General features: G+C 48.1%; 2 protein-coding genes across 3 annotated transcripts; both read right to left on the bottom strand.

Annotated features, from left to right (window-relative positions):
* Positions 1-360: 360 nt before the first annotated feature.
* TBC1D25 (TBC1 domain family member 25) lies at positions 361-14,077 on the bottom strand (the record flags this gene model as incomplete). Of its 2 annotated transcripts, none has more annotated exons than XM_079727249.1 (6): positions 361-1,809; positions 2,079-2,267; positions 2,408-2,535; positions 11,143-11,297; positions 12,258-12,367; positions 13,949-14,077. In XM_079727249.1, 6 exons carry the CDS (start codon positions 14,075-14,077, stop codon positions 448-450), a joined length of 2,073 nt encoding a protein of 690 aa, XP_079583375.1. In that variant the 3' UTR covers positions 361-447. The 2 variants fall into 2 exon arrangements, with proteins under 2 accessions (XP_079583375.1, XP_079583376.1); XM_079727250.1 differs by having other exon boundaries at positions 13,961-14,077.
* Positions 14,078-16,793: 2,716 nt separating this feature from the next.
* EBP (EBP cholestenol delta-isomerase) lies at positions 16,794-21,043 on the bottom strand. Its single transcript, XM_079726959.1, has 5 exons — positions 20,974-21,043; positions 19,718-20,073; positions 18,151-18,187; positions 17,896-18,026; positions 16,794-17,271 (listed from the first exon to the last, which is right to left on the bottom strand). The coding sequence occupies exons 2-5, from the start codon at positions 20,016-20,018 to the stop codon at positions 17,048-17,050; spliced, it is 693 nt and encodes a 230-aa protein (XP_079583085.1). The 5' UTR covers positions 20,019-20,073; positions 20,974-21,043; the 3' UTR covers positions 16,794-17,047.
* Between the last annotated feature and the right edge of the window lie 339 nt (positions 21,044-21,382).

The raw sequence follows: 21,382 nt of genomic DNA, 5'->3' as shown, positions 1-21,382 counted from the left end.
ACAGCCTCAGGCCTCCTCAAGCAGTCCTCGACCTGGGCTCACCTTCTAGAACTGATTTCTCAGCATCCATTCTCCTGCCACTGGGGAAGCAGGAGCCGCCCTTCACCTGAAATGGGAAGTATTTCAGCTCCAGCAGGTAAAGAGGCCCTGGGGACTCCATCTACAACAAAAACCAGGGAGAAGGCAGAGAAATACACAGACCACAGTGACCTTCATGTGTGCAAAGTACAGTTGTTAAAAACAAAACAACAAAAACAGAAAAAAGAGGCCGTGGCCGCCGTGGGGCAGTACTGAAGCAGAGCCCCATACTCTCAGACCTGGGGAGAGAGGGCACTATGCTCCCACATGTCTAGGGCTGGCAGGCAGGGAGGTGGGGTCTCATGTGTAGACCCTCTTGGCAACGAACGGATATCTGGTGGGGCTGATAGTGGGCTGGAGGGAGTCTGATCAAGATGGGGCTGTGGCCTCGGCCCCCTCCTCTGAGTCCCACACCTCTGACTGCAGGTAATCAGCGAAGAGAGCCTTGGCCCGGCGTAGGACGCGCCCCAGGTGGTGTTTTCGCACAAGGCGGTCAAAGTGCATGGCCAGCTCGTTGTAATCCAGCCCGTTGCGCATGATGTGGTCGCGGTGCTCCAGCAGGATGGCGAGGCACAGGAAGAGCATGAATGGGTTCCCTCGGCCAAACTCCTGGGGCGGGGGCAGGCCCAGTGGGGGTGGAGGTGGCAGGGACTTCCCAGGGTCTTGTGGGGAGCCCACCTCTGGCATCAAGGGGGATCCTGCAGCCACGTCACCAGTGGGAGAGGCGTCCTGGGTGGATGGTGGAGATGAAGACGATGGGGAATCAGGGTGGGAAGAGGAGGAAAGCAGTGGGTCTGAGGAGTTCAGCAAGGGCTCAGAGAGAGACTTGGAGCTGATGAGGGCAGCTGGGTGGGGCAGCTGGACGAGGAGGTCCCTCCTGGGGCCTGTGTTATCCCTGAGTTGCTGGAGGTCATCCAGACTGGCCTGTCTCAGGAGACGCCCCCCGCCACCAGGCCCCTGGCTGGTGGCGGCCAAGTGGTCAACAGCATCTTCAAAAGCATCACCTCCTCCACCGGCGGGCCTCAGCATGTGCCTCTGCCGCACGGGCCGTCCCCTGTGGCCCCCAAAGCCAGTGTCTGCCACCAGGCTGGGGGGGCCCACGAGCTCTACCTCATGCTCGGGAGGGTCGGGGGGCAGCGAGCTCCAGGTGACCTCCAGCATGCGGAGAGCGTCATCAAAGGCGAACTCGCGCTTGAGCTCGAGCAGCAGCCAGCGGTAACAGAAAAAGAGGTCGTCAGCACCGGCTTCCTGCAAGTATTGGTAGAAGTCAGGGTCGGCGTGTCGCAGCAGCAGCTTGAGGTGAGCAAACTTGGTGGCCATGGCGCGGCCATCAGGGTGGAAGTTCGCAGCCAGGCGCTTCATGATGCCACAAAAGCAGACGAAGGCATGGCCCTCGTGGTCCATGACGGCAAGGATGGGCGAGGCCAGGTCACTCATGCCCTGGCAGTAGGACACCTGTGGGTGGGTAACGGCGTAAGTGGTGAGCAGGTCATGCAGAGCCCGCAGGTGTGGGCCGTCCTCGGGCCCCGCGAAGTAGGGGTGGGCCCGGTCGGTACGCAGAACGTCCTTGAGGACCGTGCTGCGGATGAACTCCAGGTCCTCGGGGCTCGCCCGCTGGGCCCACTCGCTCTTGAGCTGCTCATACTCGCGGCTCTTGCGTTTCATGTAGTCCATCCGCTCGCGGCCTGTCAGCCCGTCTGGGTACACGTTCAGAAGGTACCTCCACACCACCTGGCCAGGGATGAAAGGGATGAGGCTGAGGGTCTACAGATGAGCAGCCACACCCTCGTGTGGATCCATCACCACCCAGCCACCCTGGGCCTCTGCCCTCCTTTGGAAAAGCCTGCCTTCCTGCCTCTGACTCCTAGCCCCTCCTGAAGGTAAGCCTGCTGTGCTGGAATACTTCCATGCCATCCCCCGAGAGTGTGGCCCACAGCATGTGTCTCTTGAGCTATTCATGACTGCTGTGATGGATCCAATGAGTGACCAAGAAGGCTCACCTTTCGCAGGGAGGGCTCAACACCACCATGGTAGATCCGCAGGCGCAACTCCTCGGGGCGCGAGAGCTGGCCCTCGTGGTTCAGGTATGTGTGAAACTCTGCATCGCTCAGGGGAGGCTTGAAGGGCTTGACGTCTTCCCCATATGACCAGCTCAGCACCTGCTGGACCTTGGACAAGGTGCGGCCCACCTGTGAAGGAAGGAGGGAGGGAGGCCACCGCTCAGCTGGGCAGGCCAGGGGCAGGTGCCAACCGGCATGCTCGGAATCCGGGGTGCCAGGGATGCCCTGCCCTCCAATCACAGCTGGGCCCCAGGGCTCCCTGAAAGCACCTGAGAGAGGATGGACTGTGTGAAGGGCAGGGCAGCTGTCGTCAGCGATGACCGCTTCTCAGCCAGCAGCACGTCGGAGCCAATGACATCCTTGGGGCTGATTATGTCCCAGTCTTCCAGCAGCGGGCCTGGGCACACAGAATGACGCCGTATGAGAATGCGGATGAGAACCTCAGACCTCAGGGCCGGGTTCCTCTCCCTCCAAAAGCCAGGCCACCCACAGGGCAATGAGCCACTCCACTCTCCCTTCCCATGTCATCCCATTTTTACATTTTACATTATTTTTTACATTTATTTATGTAAAAAATAAAACCATGAATAATCCTCTTGTGGAAACTGTCTCACAGAATGGCTGGGCAGACTCTAATAGTAGTATTTTAATGATAGAAGGTAATACTTATCAAGCACTTACTATGTGCCAGGTACTGTGACAGGGCTTAACGTCAATATAAACAATAAGAACAGTAGACAACACTTCCATACGGCTAAGTGCCAGGAAACGTTCTGAGCCCTTTGCAGATCTTAACTCATTTAATATTCACATCCATCCTCTAAGTTAGGCACTATTATTATCGCCACTCTATGTGGAAACATGCATAGTCAGGACTAGAAGTTGCCCAAGGCCCCACAGCAAGTGGGTGAAAGAACAGAAATTTGAAGGCCAGGCCCAAAGCACAAGAGTCCAAACTCTTAATCTTATATTCCTGCTAGTCGTCCTCCCACATTTGGTATAGACTACCATTATCATTCTTATTTTGCAGACCATGACAAACAGCTTGGAAGAGTTGGTAAGTGGCCAAGGAAACGGTAGGGCTGGGATGTGAATCTCATTTACCTTACTCCAGGGCCCAGATAAATTTTAGCAAAAGTATTTGTAGAACAGGTATGCCCTGCATGTTAGACAGAAGAAACAATGCTATGCTTGATATTATCCAGTTCTGGCCCTTGGAACATCAGCAGAAGTCTGTCCCTTCTCTCTCTTCTTTACTCCGCCTTGCATCCTTTCTGCCCACCTCAAATGTCATGTGGCTGAAGCAGCAGTGGCCACCTGAGTAAGTTCGAGAGACTTAAGAGATGTCGGCCCTGGCGCCACAGAGCTGCTAAGCTGGCAAGAGCAAAGACCAGTGGCTTTCAAACTCTATTATATGAAACAAATCAACTGGGATTTGCTCAAGCCATTGTCATTTGCAGGCAAATGCCATCACTAAGCAACATTTCCATGAAGTCCACTGTACTTTCTCTCACAGAGCTGAGGGGGAAGCAAACCCTGGGCCACAAGTGGATGTCACTGCCTCTCCTTAGGTGTCCCATGGGGCACTGCAAACCTAAGGGGTCCAAAAGGGGAGCCCAAGATCCACTCTAGACAAAACCTCCTCCTCTGCTCATGTGAGTGAACAGCGTCTCTTATCTGTTCAGTTGCTTAAGTCCCACACCTCACAGATGTCCTTGCCGCCTCCCACTCTCTCAACTCCCAGGGCCAAACCGTCGCCAAGCTCCATAGCTTCTGCATGCAGAACACACTTCAATTCCACCTCTTCTCTCAGCTCATACCATGCCTCTCACCTGAAACTGCCTCCCAACCAGTCCCTGCCTCCCCTTTGCCTCTCTGCACCCTCTCCCAACAGCTGCCAGAGTGGGCTTTCTAAAACATGAAAACACGTAACATGAAGGTCGCACTACTCAACAGGTAAAATAAAGAAGGTCACACCGATGGTGTGAAAGACCAAAGAGAGGAGCCCCTGTCAAGGCACAGAGCTAAAGCTTGATGATCTGAGAGGAAAGCAGAGAGACCTGGAGGACAAGTCCAGGAGACCTGACAATGCAAACCCTAAGAAATGCAGGAGGAGCAAAGGGGTCAGGTGGAGACAGAATTACCCAGATATGAAGGAAACTGTCCCTGAGAGGAAGAAGTGGCTCGGCAGGTCTCAGGTAGGATGAATCAACGAACAGCACAGACCACGGGCTCCCCCAACTCTATTCACCTGCTGGTGAAATGCCCACATTCTAAGAATGAAGACAAACTCTTGCCAGCTTCCAAAGACGAAGAACAGGCTGCTTACAACTGAAAGGTCAGAATGCCGATGGGCTTCTGTTTCACAACTCTGGAAGCAAGACACTGGCTTGCAGCACCCACGGAGTACTGACAAGAGAGGCCTGAGATCCAAGGGTCACACATCCAGCCAACCCAGTACGTATCCATCACGACTGAAGTTTCTGATCATTAGCATACATCTAAGGCATGCACCTTACTGGAGGAGAACAAAGAAGTTCTCTAAGAAATGACTACTGAATGACTACAAGGGCTCAAGGTGGGTGGGGGAAGGCAAAAGGGAGGGTAAGTGGGGACAGGCCACAAGTTTTTAATATATACAGTTAAACATAAAATGACAAAGAGACTGTGACTGGGAGTTTGTAATATTGTTATGTTAGGATTCCTGAAACATAAGCGAGTGACTCTAAAGAAAAGATAATGATAGCCTGGAATTGAAAAAGAGAAAAAATTACTGTCGGAGCAAAGCCCAGAAGTTAAGGGTTAGGGAGCAGGAGAAGGATGAGAATGAGAAGTGTTCCAAAGCTTCCATTTCACGGGCTACGGAGGGTGGGGGAGACTGGAGGGGAAAAGTGCTCAAAAGATTTCACTGTCAGTTGTGTAAAAAAGCATAAATCCAGCTATGGAGATTTTGTGAGAGACATACTAAAACTAGGTGACAAAGAAAGGTTAAAAATGGAAGAAACATGAAGGTATACCTGGCAAACACAAGCAGAAAGCAAGAGCAGCCATGTGAATGTCAGAAAAAGCACCACTCAACACCAAAAACATGGGACTTCCCTGGTGGTGCAGGGGCTAAGACTCGGCGCTCCCAATGCAGGGGACTCCGGTTTGATCCCTGGTCAGGGAGCTAGATCCCACATGCAGGCCGCAACTAAAAGTTCACATGCTGCAACTAAGGAGCCCGTGAGCCGCAACTAAGACTCGGTGCAACCAAATTAAAAAAAAAATAAAGTGTACAACTCAGTGGGTTTAAAAAATAAAAAAAGACCAAACACATGACAGGAAAAGAGAGATATTCTATATTGACTTTTAAAAGAAAGAAAGAACCTGTTAATAAAATGGACAAAGGATTTCTACAAGCCCAAACTCATCTAGTGGCAAAACCGGATCTGAACTGACGAGTGACTACATGTGGTCTTTTTTTAAAAAAATAAATTACTTTATTTATTTATTTTTGGCTGCGTTGGGTCATCGTTGCTGTGTGTGGGCTACCTCTAGCTGTGGTGAGCAGGGGCTACTCTTTGGTGCGGTGCGCGGGCTTCTCATTGCAGTGGCTTCTCTTGTTGCAGAGCACAGGCTCTAGGTGTGTGGGCTTCAGTAGTTGTGGCACACAGGCTCAGTAGCTGTGGCACGTGGGCTTCAGTAGTTGTGGCTCGTGGGCTTTAGGGTGCAGGCTCAGTAGTTGTGGTGCACGGGCTTAGTTGCTCCGCGGCATGTGGGATCTTCCCAGACCAGGGCTCAAACCCAGGTCCCCTGCATTGGCAGGCAGATTCTTAACCACTACGCCATCAGGGAAGCCCTATATCTAGTCTTTAGGTAACTCACTAAGTGTGAATATGCACACACTTCCCTGAAGAAACATGCAAGTTTCATTATGGGGTGCTGCCCCAGGCCCTTCTTGCAGTATTACACAATATGTACTATACATACTGCACCTCCTTATCATAAAATTGTCAAACCTCCCAAATCCTAAATTATATATTTTGTGCAATGCCAATCAGTGATGTAGTGGGTTTTTTCCTTGAACTGGATAAAATTATTTTAAGGTTCATATGAAAGAATTCACATTTAAGAATAGTTAAGAAAAAGGAGAGCCAAAAAAAAAGAATAGTGGGAGGAAGGTAATGCTTGCCTTATTAAAATGTATCACAAAACCACTGTGATAAAAATATGGTGTTAGCATAGCATGAGACAAACAGAGCCAACTGGTGGAATTCAATATAGAAAGCCCAGAAATAAATCCAAGGACATATGGGAACTCAGTACATGACAAAAGTGGCATTTCAAATCAGTGTAGAAAAAGTGTTATTTAATAAATGATGCTGACATACCTATTTGTCTGGAATTTTTTTTTAAAGCTAGGTCTACTAATCACAATGCTGACAGAGATTTATATGTAGAAAAGAAAATAATAAGCATATTAGAAGAAAATGTAGGAGAATATTTGTATAAGCTTGTGGATGGGGAGGATGTTCCAACGTAAGGAGGAATTCAGAAATCATAGAGAAAAAGACAGATATATGTATAAGACTGCATACATAGTTTAGTTTTTGATAGGATCAAAAAATCACCATAAACAAAGCCATAAAACAAAAAGATAAGCTTGGAAAGAAATATCTGCAATACATATGACAGAAAGAGAATTCATATCACAAATACACAGATTGGTTGATGGTCTAGGCTTGGTAATCTTCCAACTGTAGAGGTGACAGAAACTGACTTCTTCCCTGAAAGAGGGACTGGGCCATCTAAGTGGTCACAGCATGCCTGTTGCTTTCACAGTCACGAACACAATCCCAAGAATTCCATTAATAATATTTGTAACAGCTCCATCGATTGGACACTTACTTACTCACTTATTTATTTATTTTTTTTTGCAGTACGCAGGCCTCTCACTGTTGTGGCCTCTCCCGTTGCGGAGCACAGGCTCTGGATGCGCAGGCTCAGCGGCCATGGCTCACGGGTCCAGCCGCTCCGCGGCATGTGGGATCTTCCCAGACCGAGGCACGAACCTGTGTCCCCTGCATCGGCAGGCGGACTCTCAACACTGCACCACCAGGGAAGCCCTTACTTACCTATTAAGGTATAGCATGATGCCATTAATGTTAAACACATACCGTCTGTGTATATATACAAATATGAATATACTTACGTATCTCTATATGTAGATTAATTTGTCTGTGTGTATATGTGTGTGAATAAATAAAGGACCTGTAAGGTTACACATCAAAGTAGCTCCTGCAGGGCAAAAGGGTAGGGGAACAAGATTAGGCACAGTGGGGGCTTCCCTGGTGGTGCAGTGGTTAAGAATCCACCTGCCAATGCATGAGACACAGGTTTGAGCCCTGGTCCGGGAAGATCCCACATGCCGCGGAGCAACTAAGCCCGTGAGCCACAACTACTGAGTCTGCACTCTAGAGCTCGCAAGCCACAACTACTGAGCCTGTGTGCCACAACTACTGAAGCCCATGCGCCCAGAACCCGTGCTCCCAACAAGAGAAGCCACCACAATGAGAAGCCCGCGCACTGCAACGAAGAGTAGCCCCTACTCGCAGCAACCAGAGAAAAGGCCGCGTGCAGCAACAAAGACCCAGTGCGGCCAAAAATAAAATAAATTAAATAAATAAATTAAAAAAAAAGATTAGGCACAGTGGTTCCAGGAGACTTCAGCATTATTTATAATAAGGAGAATGTATTTACTGGATAATTAAAGATTAGTTTCATTAGGGAATTCCCTGGCGGTCCAGTGGTTAGGACTCTGTGCTTTCACTGTGGAGGGCCTGGGTTCAATCCCTGGTCAGGGAACTAAGATCCCACAAGCCACGTGGTGCGGCTAAAAAAAAAAATAGTTTCATTAAAAAATGCAACTCCAGGGAATTCTCTGGCAGTCCAGTGGTTAGGACTTGGCACTTTCACTGCCGTGGGCCCAGGTTCACTGGGTTCCATTCCTGGTCAGGGAACTAAGATCCTGCAAGCTGTGTGGCACAGCCCCCCCCCCAAAAAAGCAGCTCCAATCAAATTCCCATCAGGATTTTAATGAAATGATAAGCTAATTCTATTAAATGAAAAGAACAGTGGGACTTCCCTGGTGGTGCAGTGGTTAAGAATCCACCTGCCAGTGCAGGGGACATGGGTTCGAGCCCTGGTCTGGGAAGATTCCACATGCCATGGAGCAACTAAGCCTGTGCACTACAACTACTGAGCCTGTGTGCCACAACTACTGAAGCCCACGCACCCTAGAGCCCATGCTCTGCAACAAGAGAAGCCACCACAATGAGAAGCCCATGCACCACAATGAAGAGTAGCCCCCACTTGCCGCAACTAGAGAAAGCCCATGCGCAGCAACCAAGACCCAACGCATACAAAAAAAATAATAATTAAAAAAAAAACAGTAAGTACGTGAGAATATTCAAGAAAAAAATTTAAAAGGAGAACATTAAAACATATCATAAAGCTACATGATTAAAACAACATAGAATTGGCTTAGGGTTGAACAAAGAGATCAGTGTAAGGGGATCAGGAATTCGTGTATTTGCAGGAGTTTGGGAAACAAGACAATGGTAGGAATAGAACTAACTCATCAGTAACTGGAAAGTTGATGCTCTTTAAAAAGATAACTTTTAAATGTCCTTTTGCCAAACTGATGGGTGTGTGTCTCTCTGTAATTTACATTCCTCTCAGTTCTTGTGCAGTTGGGGTTTTCTTCACGTGTTTATTAGTGGGGCAGATTTTATTTCTTTACTGAAATAGTGCTATTGTGTCTATTTTATAGGTGAGGAAATGGGGGCTTGGGGACTTAGCTAAGTGACTGACACATAGTAGCACATAGGGCTGCTCAGTGTAGAGGTTCCTGTGTCTCTGGCTACCTGTCTTTTCCCATTTGTCTCTCTGCCTGTCTCTGTCACTATCTTTCCCTCTGACTCTTGTTTCTCTCTCTCTCTCTCTGCCTATCTTTTTCTCTAATTTCCTTTTCTTAACAAGCCCCACATTTTGTAGAGTTAAATGGTTAAAAGCAAGGACTCTGAAGACAGTTCAGCCACCACCTGGGTTCAAATCCTGCTCCTCCACTTACTGTCTGTGTCACATGGACAAGTCCTGTCCCCTCTATGAGCCTCAGTTTCCCCATTTATAACATTGGGATAATGATTGTCCCTACCCTGTAGGATTGTTTTGACAATCCAATGAATAAACATTATGTGTGCAGAATGGCCCCAAGTGTTCGACACATGTTAGCTATTTATATGTTATTATGACATCAATAAAATGCCTCGGGACTTCCCTGGTGGCACGGTAGTTAAGACTCTGTGACCCCAATGCAGGAGACCCAGGTTTGATTCCTGGTCAGGGAACTAGATCCCACATGCATGCCACAACTAAGGAGCCGGCAAGCCGCAACTAAGGAGCCCGCGAGCTGCAACTAAGACCTGGCACAACCAAATAAATAGATAAATATTTAAAATAAATAAATAAAGTAAAATAAAATGCCTCAGTCACCCCAAATAGACACTGTGAATTCCCCAAGGCTGGGAACCGTGTCTTCCACTCCACAACTTTTTATTTTAAAAAATTTCAAATCTATGACAAAGTTAAAAGATGAATACATTGACCATCCGTATGTCCTTCATCTAGCTCCCCCAACTGTTCACATTTTTGCCACATTTGCTTCATCTTGCTTATATATAATTTTTTAAATTTTTAAATTTTTTTAACATCTTTATTGGAGTATAGTTGCTTTACAATGGTGTGTTAGTTTCTGCTTTATAACAAAGTGAATCAGTTATACATATACATATGTTCCATCTCTTCCCTCTTGTGTCTCCCTCCCTCCCACCCTCCCTATCCCAGCCCTTTAGGTGGTCACAAAGCACCGAGCTGACCTCCCTGTGCCATGCGGCTGCTTCCCACTAGCTAGCTATTTTACGTTTGGTAGTGTATATCTGTCCATGCCACTCTCTCACTTTGTCACAGCTTACCCTTCCCCCTCCCCATATCCTCAAGTCCATGCTCTAGTAGGTCTGTGTCTTTATTCCCGTCTTACCCCTAGGTTCTTCATGACCTTTTTTTTTTCCCTTAGATTCCATATATATGTGTTAGCATATGGTATTTGTTTTTCTCTTTCTGACTTACTTCACTCTGTATGACAGACTCTAGGTCCATCCACCTCACTACAAATAACTCAATTTCGTTTCTTTTTATGGCTCAGTAATATTCCATTGTATATTTTTTTGCTGAATTATTTGCAGATATCATGATGCTTTACCCCTTAATACTTAACTGTGTTTTTCCTGAGAACAAGGATATTTTCCTTCTATAACCATAATACCGTTACCATACCCAGGAACTTTAACACTGACACACTATTATTTTCTAATGTATGCTCCATAATCAAATTTTGGGGACGGTGTCTTAATTTACCTGTGGGCTCTCAGGGACCAGTACAGGTAAGACTAGGGGAACAAATATGAGAAGACTGGAAATGGCTGAGAGATAAAAGGAACAAACAAATGAATATGAGTGCAGGGTGAGTGAATGAATAAATACAATTACCATGACTATAATCAGCATTGTTATATTTACAATATTATTATAACTGAAACATATAATACTGTGGCTCTATTATTATATTGCATTATGCAATTATATATTACTACATTATATGCTATAATAAATGTGATCGTTATTGTTATTAGAGCTAATACTTTTTGAGCATTCACTATGCAGCCATGCACCTTTCCAGGCTTTTTACATGAATTTCCCTGTTTAATCACCATGATGGCCCTAAGATACCATTATCTCTACTTTACAGATAAAGAAATTGAGGGCCATTGGCCAAGCCAGGATTTGGACCCAGGATTCCTTGCTCTCTAGCCCACTGTGAGGGAGTGCATTGTGAGGAGTGGAGTCATCCCACGGGAAAAGGGGGGCATCCCAGAGCAGTGCCCATGAGGCACCAGGTACTCACTATCCTCAGTGGGCCGAATATCTACACGCAACTGCAGGTAAGGTTTGGAGGCGGTGGCGAAGGCCGTGCTGAGGTCCCAGTCAGACAGGAGTGAGAGATAAGCTTCCTGCCCCAGCCGATCCCGGCCCAGGTAGCTGATACCAAAATTCTTCTTCCTGGCCAGAGGAGACATGGCAGCTTTCAGTGCCCCAGTGCCCTGGGGGCCTCAGGGACAGTTTCCAAAAGAAGCTGAGGAGGATAGATGATTTTGAAAACAACTTCCTACTGTGTGCTGGGCACTGTGCCAAGGATTTCAGGCAGCCTGAGGTCAGATCATTTATTTCTATTTTGTTTCACAAACAGAAGCAGACACACACCTGCTTGTATCTGGAGAGCACATTGGAAACTGGTAATGTGGTCCCCTCTAGGGAGGGTAACAGAGTAGCTGAGGGATAGAATTGGGAAGAAAGCAGCCTTGTGCATAAAAAAAGCAATCTGTACGTTTGTTATTTTTCACAACAAAAAATGTTTATGCACAAAAAGTCAAATAACAACTAAGAATTTGTTCTTCAGATACACCTGTGCAACTATGCAAAGAAGTATCTTGTGTGATAACTATTGTAACCATGGAAACATCCGAAATACCCATCGCTTTTGTATTCTTTGAGTTTGTTACCATGTGCATTCGTCCAAAATAACAACGACAACAAAATAGTCATCACACCTGCCTCCAAGAGACACTACTTTTCATCTACCAGGTTGGCAAATTTTCCAATATTTTTAGTAGCCAGTGTTTGTGAGGGTGTGAGGGAAACAGGAATTTTATGTGCTGCTGGTGAGACTGTAAATTGGTAATACCTACTTGGAGAACATTTTGGAAACATCTGTTGAAATTTAAAAAAAGCATACACCGTTTAACTCAGCAATATTACTCCTATGACTAGATTTCCCCAAATATTCCAAGGTATGTATGTGGCTGTTTGTTCACTGTGGGATTATTTTAATAATAATAATAATAATAATAGTAATAATAATAAAACAACCTCCCCCTTTACCAAACAACAACAATAAAAATTCCAAACAACCGCTGTCGAGGTGGGTGGCCCACTGGTTTTCCCCAGCATCCCGTTACTCACCCGTTCAAGTCAAAGGCTCGGATGAGGATGTGCTGTAACACATCGAGTGAGGTGATCTGGGGGTCCACAGCAAAAGAGCGAAAATCAGGTGGCAAGAAGCTCTCACATTTCTGGGGAGAGAAGACAGGGGTAGGCCATCAGGGGTCACATCACCATGCTGACATGGAGTGAGTGGCAGGGACCAGATCAAGGTGGGAGTTCTGAGCCATGGGGAGAACTGCTGTTTTTGCTCTGAGTGGAGGGTGGCGGAGGCTTGGGAGGGTTCTGAGCAGAGGAGGGATGTGGTCTGACTCAGGATTTAACAGGATCCTTCTGGCTGCTCTATGAACAGTCTGTGGGGGACAAAGGAGAAAGGAGTGTTCCAGTGAGGGGGCTACTGCAATAGTCCAGGCACCCAATCCTTCTTCTACATCCCCTCAATGATGGTTGCCTGGATCACCACGTCCAGTCTGGCCCTCACTAAACCAGTCCTCTGCGCTGCAACCAATCTAGCACATCTATCTACAACACTCCCCTGCTTAAATCTCTTCAAAGGGAACCCCAGGATCCCCAACAGGTGGGCCTATAGGACCCCAGCCAGCCTCTCTCCAGTCAGCTTTTTTGAACTTTACACTCTGGTACTACCAAACTCCTGGAAGTTACTCTGAACACATTCTGGCTCCAGGCCTTTGCTTATGCAGATCCCCCAGTCTGGTACGTCCTTCCCACTTTCTTCAGCTGGCTCACTCACAGCTCAGGCATCTTCTCTTTTCTGAACTCCCAAACCTCTACCTTTGAGCTTCCTCTATTACACTGAAGTGATCTGTTTACTTCTCACCAGAATCTACCCTCTTCTCATCACCACCAGTGCCACGACCCTAGTCTGAGCCGCCATCACTGACTGCCTGCTGGAACTACTGCAACAGCTTTCTTACTCAAGAGTACACGCCAAAGGCCCTTCGCAATCTGCCCCTCTTACCTCTCCGATTCACCTCCTACCACCCTTCCCCTCACTCTCTGGGGTCCAGCAACATGGGAACCTAAGGGAACATGCCAAGCTCATCCCCATCTCCCAGCCTTTGCCCTTGCTGTTCCCTCTGTCTAGAACACTCTTCCCCCCTGATATACACATGCCTGACTCCTTTTTATTTGCGTCTCTGCTCCTTCAGTACCTCTCTGGGGATTTCCCTGTACGACCTTGGCTAAAGTAACTCCCTAGTTCCAAACCTTTTTCGTTATTTCCCCATGACATTAACCAGTGTCTGAAGCATCTCATTTATTGAGCTGTTTGTCTCCCCGACGAGTATGTCCGCTCATCCAGGGTGGGGATTTGCACAAAAGTGCACTCTCAACACATATGTTGACTGATGTCAGCGGCTCCTTTTCAGACAGCAACAGCCTCCCTCATTTCTCAAGGCCCCACTCAACTATTAAGGCCCCTCCTCCAGCCCTATAGCCCCTCCTCTCTTCCCACAATCTCCACCCATCCATTCCAGAGGCCTCTACCTTTCCATTTGCAGTCCTCACGCCCCGTGCCCTGCCCTCGCATTCCCAGGTCCAGCCTCTCCCCCACCCTCCACTCACGCCACCATCACTCTGCCCTCAAGCCTCGCCCCTCACGTAACACCCCAATTCTCAGGTCCCGCCCTCCAGCCTAGGACAGTCACCGCCTTCCCTTCCCCCGGGAGCTCTGGGCGGGCTGGACGACGGGCCGCCAGCCTCACCTTGACTCGGACCCGCACCACCTCTCGCTCTTCCTCCTCAGCTGCCGCTTGGGCTCCCCCACCAGGCGGGGGCGCTCCGGAGCCGGCCAAGTCCGAGGATCCAGAGGCCGTCGCCATCCCTCCACCACCCGCCTCCGGGTGAGAGTTGACTGTTGCCCCCTACCCTTGCGCACACCCCAGAATGCGGGCGCCTGCGGCCCCACCTTGCGCCCGGGCGCAGGCGCAGAGGGCGCCACAGGACCCTACCCCCCCACCACCTGGCACAGGGTGGAGGTCGCCTCTGCGCATGCGCACAGTGTGCTGTTGCCAGGAGCCCCGCCCCCCAAAGCCGGGCATTTTGCCTCACTTTAGCCAGTGTGCAGGCGCCTATTGAGGGCCCGCCCCGCCCTTGTCCTTGGTTTGGTTGTTTGGGCAGTTTGCTTCCGGGTTCACCTAGGTGCGTGTTAAAGTGACGACCTATTCAGGCGAGAAAAGTGGGCGGGGAAAGGAAGCTGCTGCGCGACGACGTCAAGGCTCCACATCCCGCCCCAACTCGCCTCGCGTCTCTGCTTAGAGATGATGTCATCTATTTCAAACGCCTGTAATCCTCACTTCAAATGAATCCGCTGAACGGAAGAATAATCCTTTTTCCAGAATCTTTTAAAAAATAGTTTACACGTTGTGAAAATTCATGGGAGCTTTACATTTATGATTTTTGCAGTTTCTGCCCGCATGTTATACTTCAATAAGTAATTTACCCAAAAAAGCCATTTGTATGCTCTCTGGAGGTCCTAGCTTTTTAAAGTTTGCCTTTGTTTTTATTGAATCCTTACAACACGTTGAGATCGGTCCTGTTATTAAATGGTGTGTGTCCACCAAATATCAGCTGAATACTGGACATAGCTTAGACTCCTTTGAGAAACTTTATGTACCACAAAATGCAAAAAGGCATTCTCCTCACTTTACTGTATAACATCTATATGGTTTGGACAAAATACAGGCTGCCCTTACAAATGTAATTTCTCACAAAGGAGTCCTGTAAGTTACCTGGACTCCAGCTGTTGCTGCAGTATTGTATGGATGCTACCCTTAACGTTACCTTTTTAGAGAAGTCTGCAATTCTAAAACACTTCTGTGGCACTGCTGGATTTTCTGATGGAAACAGGGAGTTTGAAAGTCTGTTTCTCATTAAAATTACCATAGGGTGGAATGAGCAAAACATTAGCCTAGAGCTTGGAGTTTTATCCTGAGGGCCCTGGAGCACAGGTTTTAGATGGGGGTATGATGTGATCAGATGTCCCTGTCTTGGTTTGTGGAGAGAGCCCTGGAAGGAAAGATACTGGAAGCAAGGAATTCAAAAAGGAGGTCCTTGTCATAGTGCTGGGGAGAACTTTCTCTTTCATTTGTTCATTGTTCCATTCAACAAAGTGTATGCCAGATAGTCTAAATATATTAATTCCTTTAATCTGCATAAAAACCCTATGAGATAGGTACTATTATTATCAGCATTTTACAGATGGAAGCACTGAATGAAAGAGGAGAACGTGCTCTAGACCAAAGCGATAGTAAGTGGCACAGAGCGCAGACAGTGCAGTGGATGGAAGGTGGGCCTGTGCCTGGTGTGTCTGAGGAAGAGCACAGAGGCCAGCATGCCTTAAGTAAACCATGAGGTAAGTGATGGATCTGAGGTGAGAAGGTGAAGCACGGCCTTAACAGTGAGGCATTTCTCAAAAGCTACACTGTAGGCTTGAGCAGAACCAGGATTTAAACTGAAGTCCTGCTCTGCACAGGTTACCTGGAGCCAGTCTCCAGGTATCTGCAGTTTTATTATTCATTCTTTGTCATCTCAAAATTCCTCAAGTACCCATTTGTTTTATGACTGAAGGTCTGTGAGGTTAATGACAGAGTGCAGGATGAGTGATGGGGCTCTGTAGGGTGAAGAGTATCTGTGGGTACATGATAGGTGGTCTGTGGGGTTGAGTGATAGGATATGGGGTAAGTGATGGAAGATCTGGGGATCTTCCCAGATCTATAGGGTGAGTGATGGGGTATGTAAGGTAAGTGATGGATTCTGCAGGGTGAGTTATGGGGAGTTTATACGGTGGTGATAGGGGATCTGTATGGTGAGTGATGAGGCCTATGGGGTTAATGATAGGGGGTTTGTGGGGAGAGTGAGAGGGTTTGTGTGACACATGATAGGGAGTCTATGAGGTGAGTCTTGGAGTTGTACGTGATGGGAGGTCTGTTAGGGCGAGTGATGGGGTCTGTGGTGTGAGTGACAGAGGTCTGTGAGGTGAATGATGGTCTATGGAGCAAATGAAAGGCTGTGGGGAGAGTGATGGGTATCTTAGTTGTTAATGATGGAGTATGTGGTGTGAGTGATGGGAAGGTGGTGGAGTTTTGTGGGGTCTCTGGTTTGAGTGATGGGATTGTTAGGGTAGTGATGGGGGTCTTTGGAGTGAGTAATGAGGGGTCTATGGAGTTAGTGATGGGGTAGTTGTGGGGTACCTGATCAGGAGACAAGAGGTTGAGTAAACTGAAGAACTTGGATTTGGAAAATTCTCAGCCTGTCCATATTGCAAAAAGAGAGGTGTGTTCCGGAGAGAACGCCAAGGGTGTGGGTGGATGATCACACCTTAAAAGAGCTGACAGGTGTGATTCATGGATCTAATCAGCCATCAGAGGAATCTGTGGGGTCAGTGATGGGGATTTGTGAGGTCATAGATTCGAGGTCTACATGATGATGATGGCAGTCTATGGCTGAGAGAATGGTGGTCTGTGGAATGAGTGCTGGATGGGTCTATGGGGTCAGTCATGGGGCATCTCTGGGTTAGTCATTAAACATCTCTCAGTATAGGGTCAAGATCTTTATTTCCCGATTAAAAAAAATTGTCCCCATCACAGACTTCCAAGGTTCTCTTGTACCTTTGTCCCAACAGCTGCTGACAGTAGCTCCACACAGCTCCTTTCTTCCCCCTGTCCACCCATCAGCCTGAGTTTGACAGATCAATTCGATTTGTCCTTCCAACTTGTGAGAGCAAGGGTTGGAATCTTCTGGCAGGTGGAGAGTTCCTCAATAGCCAGTGTTCAAGCCCAGTTCATCACTCATTAGTTCTGCTTGCTCTTGGCTTTTGTGGCTCTGGTGTCCAGCGTGCTCTGGGCACGAGCCAGTTGCTTTATAGAATCAAGCACGAGGATTCCGGGCAGCACCAGCCACAGGGCGTTCAAAAAGACAAAGTAAAACCAGAAGTACAGCGGGTGGCCCAGCTCCCCATGCTGGAATCCCTCACGGTGCTCTGTCAGGAAATATAGCACATCCCCGTATATCTGACCTGTGGGAGATAGAAAGGGAAGAAGGAAATCCTGTAAGGAGTGGGAACAATTCCAAGCCATTTTCCAAGTCATCAGAGCTCAGGATTCCCAAATTCAGAGACATAAGAGTTCTGCAATCATACGGCTGAGGATTTGAGAAAACAGAAAAGTGAGATTTCCAGAAATCAGAAGCTGAGACTTTCTGAACTCAGGAGAGTTCATATCTCTAGAGTTTAAGGAAGCTCAAAATCCTTTCATTCAAGACAGCTCAGGATTCCAGGACTAAAGAGAACTCACATTTCCAGAAAGTTAACAAAGTAAGAACATAAGAGGACTGAATCTCAGATGAAGGAAACTCAATCTTGCTCCTGGAGGATGCGGGGGCCTCCCACCATCATGGGCCACCTCATGTAACCGTAACCTTCATGGGAGACTTTGTGACGGGGTGGGAGGAGAAATGAACCCTCCTCGCTTGAGAATGCAGGCCAAGAGGGGCGTGGCTGTTCCAGAACCTCAGGGAGTTTGTCATTCAGTCTGACTCAGCCCTGGATGGGCACATTGAGAGGTCCCACCTGCAGGGATGCCCCCATGTCTGTGGATCCCCCATCAAGCCCTCAAGCACCCAGTGTGGGCCCTCTCCTCACCCACAGAGACCACAAGCTGTAGGACAAAGCGGAGGGGCTGCTGGCGGAGAAAGGCGATCACCACCCATAGGCTGAGTGGTCCCCACAAGCAAGCTGTGATGGTCTCCATGCATATCATGAAGCTATCATTCCTGCAAGGGAAAGGATTGGGGGCACTGGCATCACTGTGCTCTCCCCACAAGGCACCCCATTAGTGGTCCCTGACTCACCACCCCTCCAAAACACAGGTCTCCCTTGACAGAGGCAAACACTTACAGGATGTATCGGCTGTCTCCCTTGGCATACTCTTTCCCTGAAGAAGACAAGAGACATACATGAAGAATATCATCAGGAAAAGGAACTCAGACTAACTTCCCCATGCCTCAGTTTCCTCATCTGTGAAATGGGGTAGTTGTTTGGACTCTAGGGTTAATTATACAAGATAATGTGTGCAAACCTGGCACAGAACAATAAGTGTTGCTGTGATTGTCTGGTATTCAATAAATGTGGAATAAAATGAGGCAGGTGTAAATGATGGAGTGAGGGATGTAGCCAATCAGTGAGTGACAGCGAGAGAGAGAGAGAGAGAAGGTGAACAGATGAGTAAATGAAAGAGTGAGCAGAGAATCAAGAAAAAGACAGATCACCCAATGTAAAAATAGGAGACTGGAATAGGTTTTTCACAAAAGAGGATTTCCAAATGGTCAATAAACACATGAAAGCTACTCAAACTTTTGTTAGTCATTAAGGGAAAGCAAATTAAAACCATAATGAGATATCACTCACATCCACTGGAAGGACTAAAATTTAAGAAACACCTGACCTTACCAAGTGTCAGGATGTGGGAAACTAGAACTCTCATATACTGCCGGTGGGAATATAAAATGACGCAGCCATTTTTTTTTTTTTTTTTTTTGGTGCAGCCATTCTTGAAAAGTTTGGCGGTTTTTCATAAAGGTAAACACACATCTACCATGTGACCCAGCCATTTCACTCCTCCATATTTACCCAAGAGAAATGAAAGCAGATCTCCACATGGAGACTTGCAGAAGAATGTTCTAGCGGATTTATTCTTGAGGCCAAAAAGGAGTATTGTTTGTAACAGCAAAATGTTGGTGGAAAATGCTATCAATACTGGAAAAGTCAAATAGTTCTGTAAGTGTCCTCATTTAAAAAAAGCAAAGTTCAGAAGTGTACGTAGCATGTTACCATTTACACAAAAGAAAAAATAAAGATGATGATAATAAAGTAATATGGCATCTACTATCTGCCAAACACTGTTCTAAGTGTCTTACATATATTTGGATATGACTTATTATCCCTCTTTTATAATTGAGCAAACTGAGGCTTATGTGTGTTAATTTATGTGTAAAACCCTGAAAAGAAACATATGCAATTATTTGGGGAAACTTGGTGGATAGAACGCAGATTTTCACCACATACCTCTTTAAATTGCTTAGTTTGGGATCCATGTGAATATATATGCAACAAAAAGTTAAATAAATTTAAAAGTTTTATTTAAAATGGGCTTCCCTGGTGGCACAGTGGTTGAGAGTCCGCCTGCTGATGCAGGGGACGCAGGTTCGTGCCCCCGTCCGGGAAGATCCCACATGCTGCGGAGCGGCTGGGCCCGTGAGCCATGGCCACTGAGCCTGCGCGTCTGGAGCCTGTGCTCCGCAATGGGAGAGGCCACAACAGTGAGAGGCCCGCGTACCACACACAAAAAAATAAATAAAAAATAAAATAAAATGAATGGCAAAGAGTTGGTGAGTGGGTAAACATCTAAGCCAATCCCTGCCCAGGAAATTCCCTTCCACAGCACACTGAAGAACTCAGGACTCACAGAGTTGAGACAAGATGGCTTGGTCTCCGAGAAGGTCCTCGTGGTAGAGGCTGAACCAGCCCTCAATCACCAAGTGAATGAACCCACACACTGCAAACCAGCACAGGGACAGTCTCCGCCAAGTCCCCAGTGGGATGACCGCAGCATGACCTGACAACAGCCATGTGGTCACAACTAAGACCCCAGAGACGGAGAAGAGGCCAGCCAGGAGATGCCAGGTGGGGCAGTCATTAGGCACAAAGTTGTCCAGCCTCAGGTGCCGGGGCCAGTATGGGTGCACGGGGCTGGCATCGGTGGTCATGTCTTTGTAGGCTGATGGAGGTGTGTGGAAAGGAGAATAAAAGGAAAGGAAAAACCTGAACAAATAGAGAGCACAGAATGAGATCATAAAATCAAATCCAAATAGTTTATTATGACAAGAAATGTAAATGGACTCAATTAACCAATTAATACAGACATGATTAAAATAATCTAATTATTTACTGTTTTAAAAAACATGACTATAAGGCCACAGAAAGACTGAAAGCTTGTTTCAGCCCTCTGGGAGCCATAGGATGCGGTGGACACAGGAACTAGAACAGGTCCCAGCCCTCATTGGTCAGTTTGCTGGGGAAGATAGGAACCAGGCCCAGTCTCTACCCTCATTGGTCACAGTCTGGTGGGCAGACACAAGAATCAGACTAGGTCCCAGCCCTCATTGGTCACGCTTTGGTGGGGGAGCCACCTGATCCCCGCCCTCAGGGGTCACAGTCGGCTGGGGGAGACACAACGACCAGGTAAGGTCCCATTTGCAGGGGTCACTGTCTTGCATCATGCAACGGAAAGCTATTACCCTCCCCGTAGTCCTGGAAACTGCAGGACAGAAGAGAGAAGACTAATCAGAACGACGACCCTCAGGTTCAGTGTGTGGGATCGCCCGACCCCTCCCGAAATTGCGCAGCCTGCGGCTAACCGGCAACAAAGAGGAGCCTTGAGCGGGGCGGTAAAGAGAAAAAGGAGGGTCAAATACAGAGACCACCAATCAGAACTAGAACCCTCTAGTTCAGCTGCCCAATGAGAAGGCGGATCTTCTGTCGTCCGGACGACCGCGCGGTAGCCGGGGGTCCTGCGCAGGCGCGTGGGGGTGGCGGGGGGTGGTGGGACGGCGCGTGTGTGGGGGGGGGGCGGGTAGGGTCTCGCGCAGGCGCGCCGAGGGCTGGCCATTTAGCAATTGAGAACTAAGGGATGGAGTGGCAGGCCAGGCGGAGGGCACTCACCCAGCAGCGCGGCTGCAGCGGTCTCTCCCACCGGCTCCGGGGTCTCTCTAGGATCGCTCGCTGGCTCCGAAATATCCCTAGTTCAAACCCAACCCCTCACAGGTTCCGCCTTACGGAACTGGCCAATGGAGGGGGTGGGAAGGAGGCCAGTGCCGCTCGCAACCAATAGTAATTCTCTGTGCCGCCGACCCCGCCCTCACGCGTTGGTACCATTTTCGCTGTTGGTTGAGACCCAGTCAGGCGTGGAAGAGGTTGGGAGGGCCAAGGTTGGTGGGCGTTTTCGGCGGAAGCCAACCTGCAGCGAGTCGCGGCTTTAGTTTCCTATCCCCTTATAAATCACATCGGAAATCGGGTGTTTCTGTGCTGTTGCATCAGCATTGCGTTGTGTGCTTTCACCTTTGCCCTCATT

The sequence above is a fragment of the Hyperoodon ampullatus genome (genome assembly GCF_949752795.1).
Source record: "Hyperoodon ampullatus genome assembly, chromosome: X".
NCBI lineage: Eukaryota > Metazoa > Chordata > Mammalia > Artiodactyla > Ziphiidae > Hyperoodon > Hyperoodon ampullatus.
Note: the sequence above shows the minus strand (reverse complement) of the source record. Positions and strands in the feature narration are given on the sequence as shown.

Excerpts from the sequence above, each read along its gene's own strand:
- EBP (XM_079726959.1), bottom strand. The coding sequence starts at position 20,018 with ATGACCACCGATGCCAGCCCCGTGCACCCATACTGGCCCCGGCACCTG. Across the intron at positions 18,027-18,150 it reads GGAGACAGCCGATACATCCT|GAATGATAGCTTCATGATAT; the intron begins GTAAGTGTTTGC and ends TTTCCCTTGCAG. Across the intron at positions 17,272-17,895 it reads ACAGCTTGTGGTCTCTGTGG|GTCAGATATACGGGGATGTG; the intron begins GTGAGGAGAGGG and ends TATCTCCCACAG.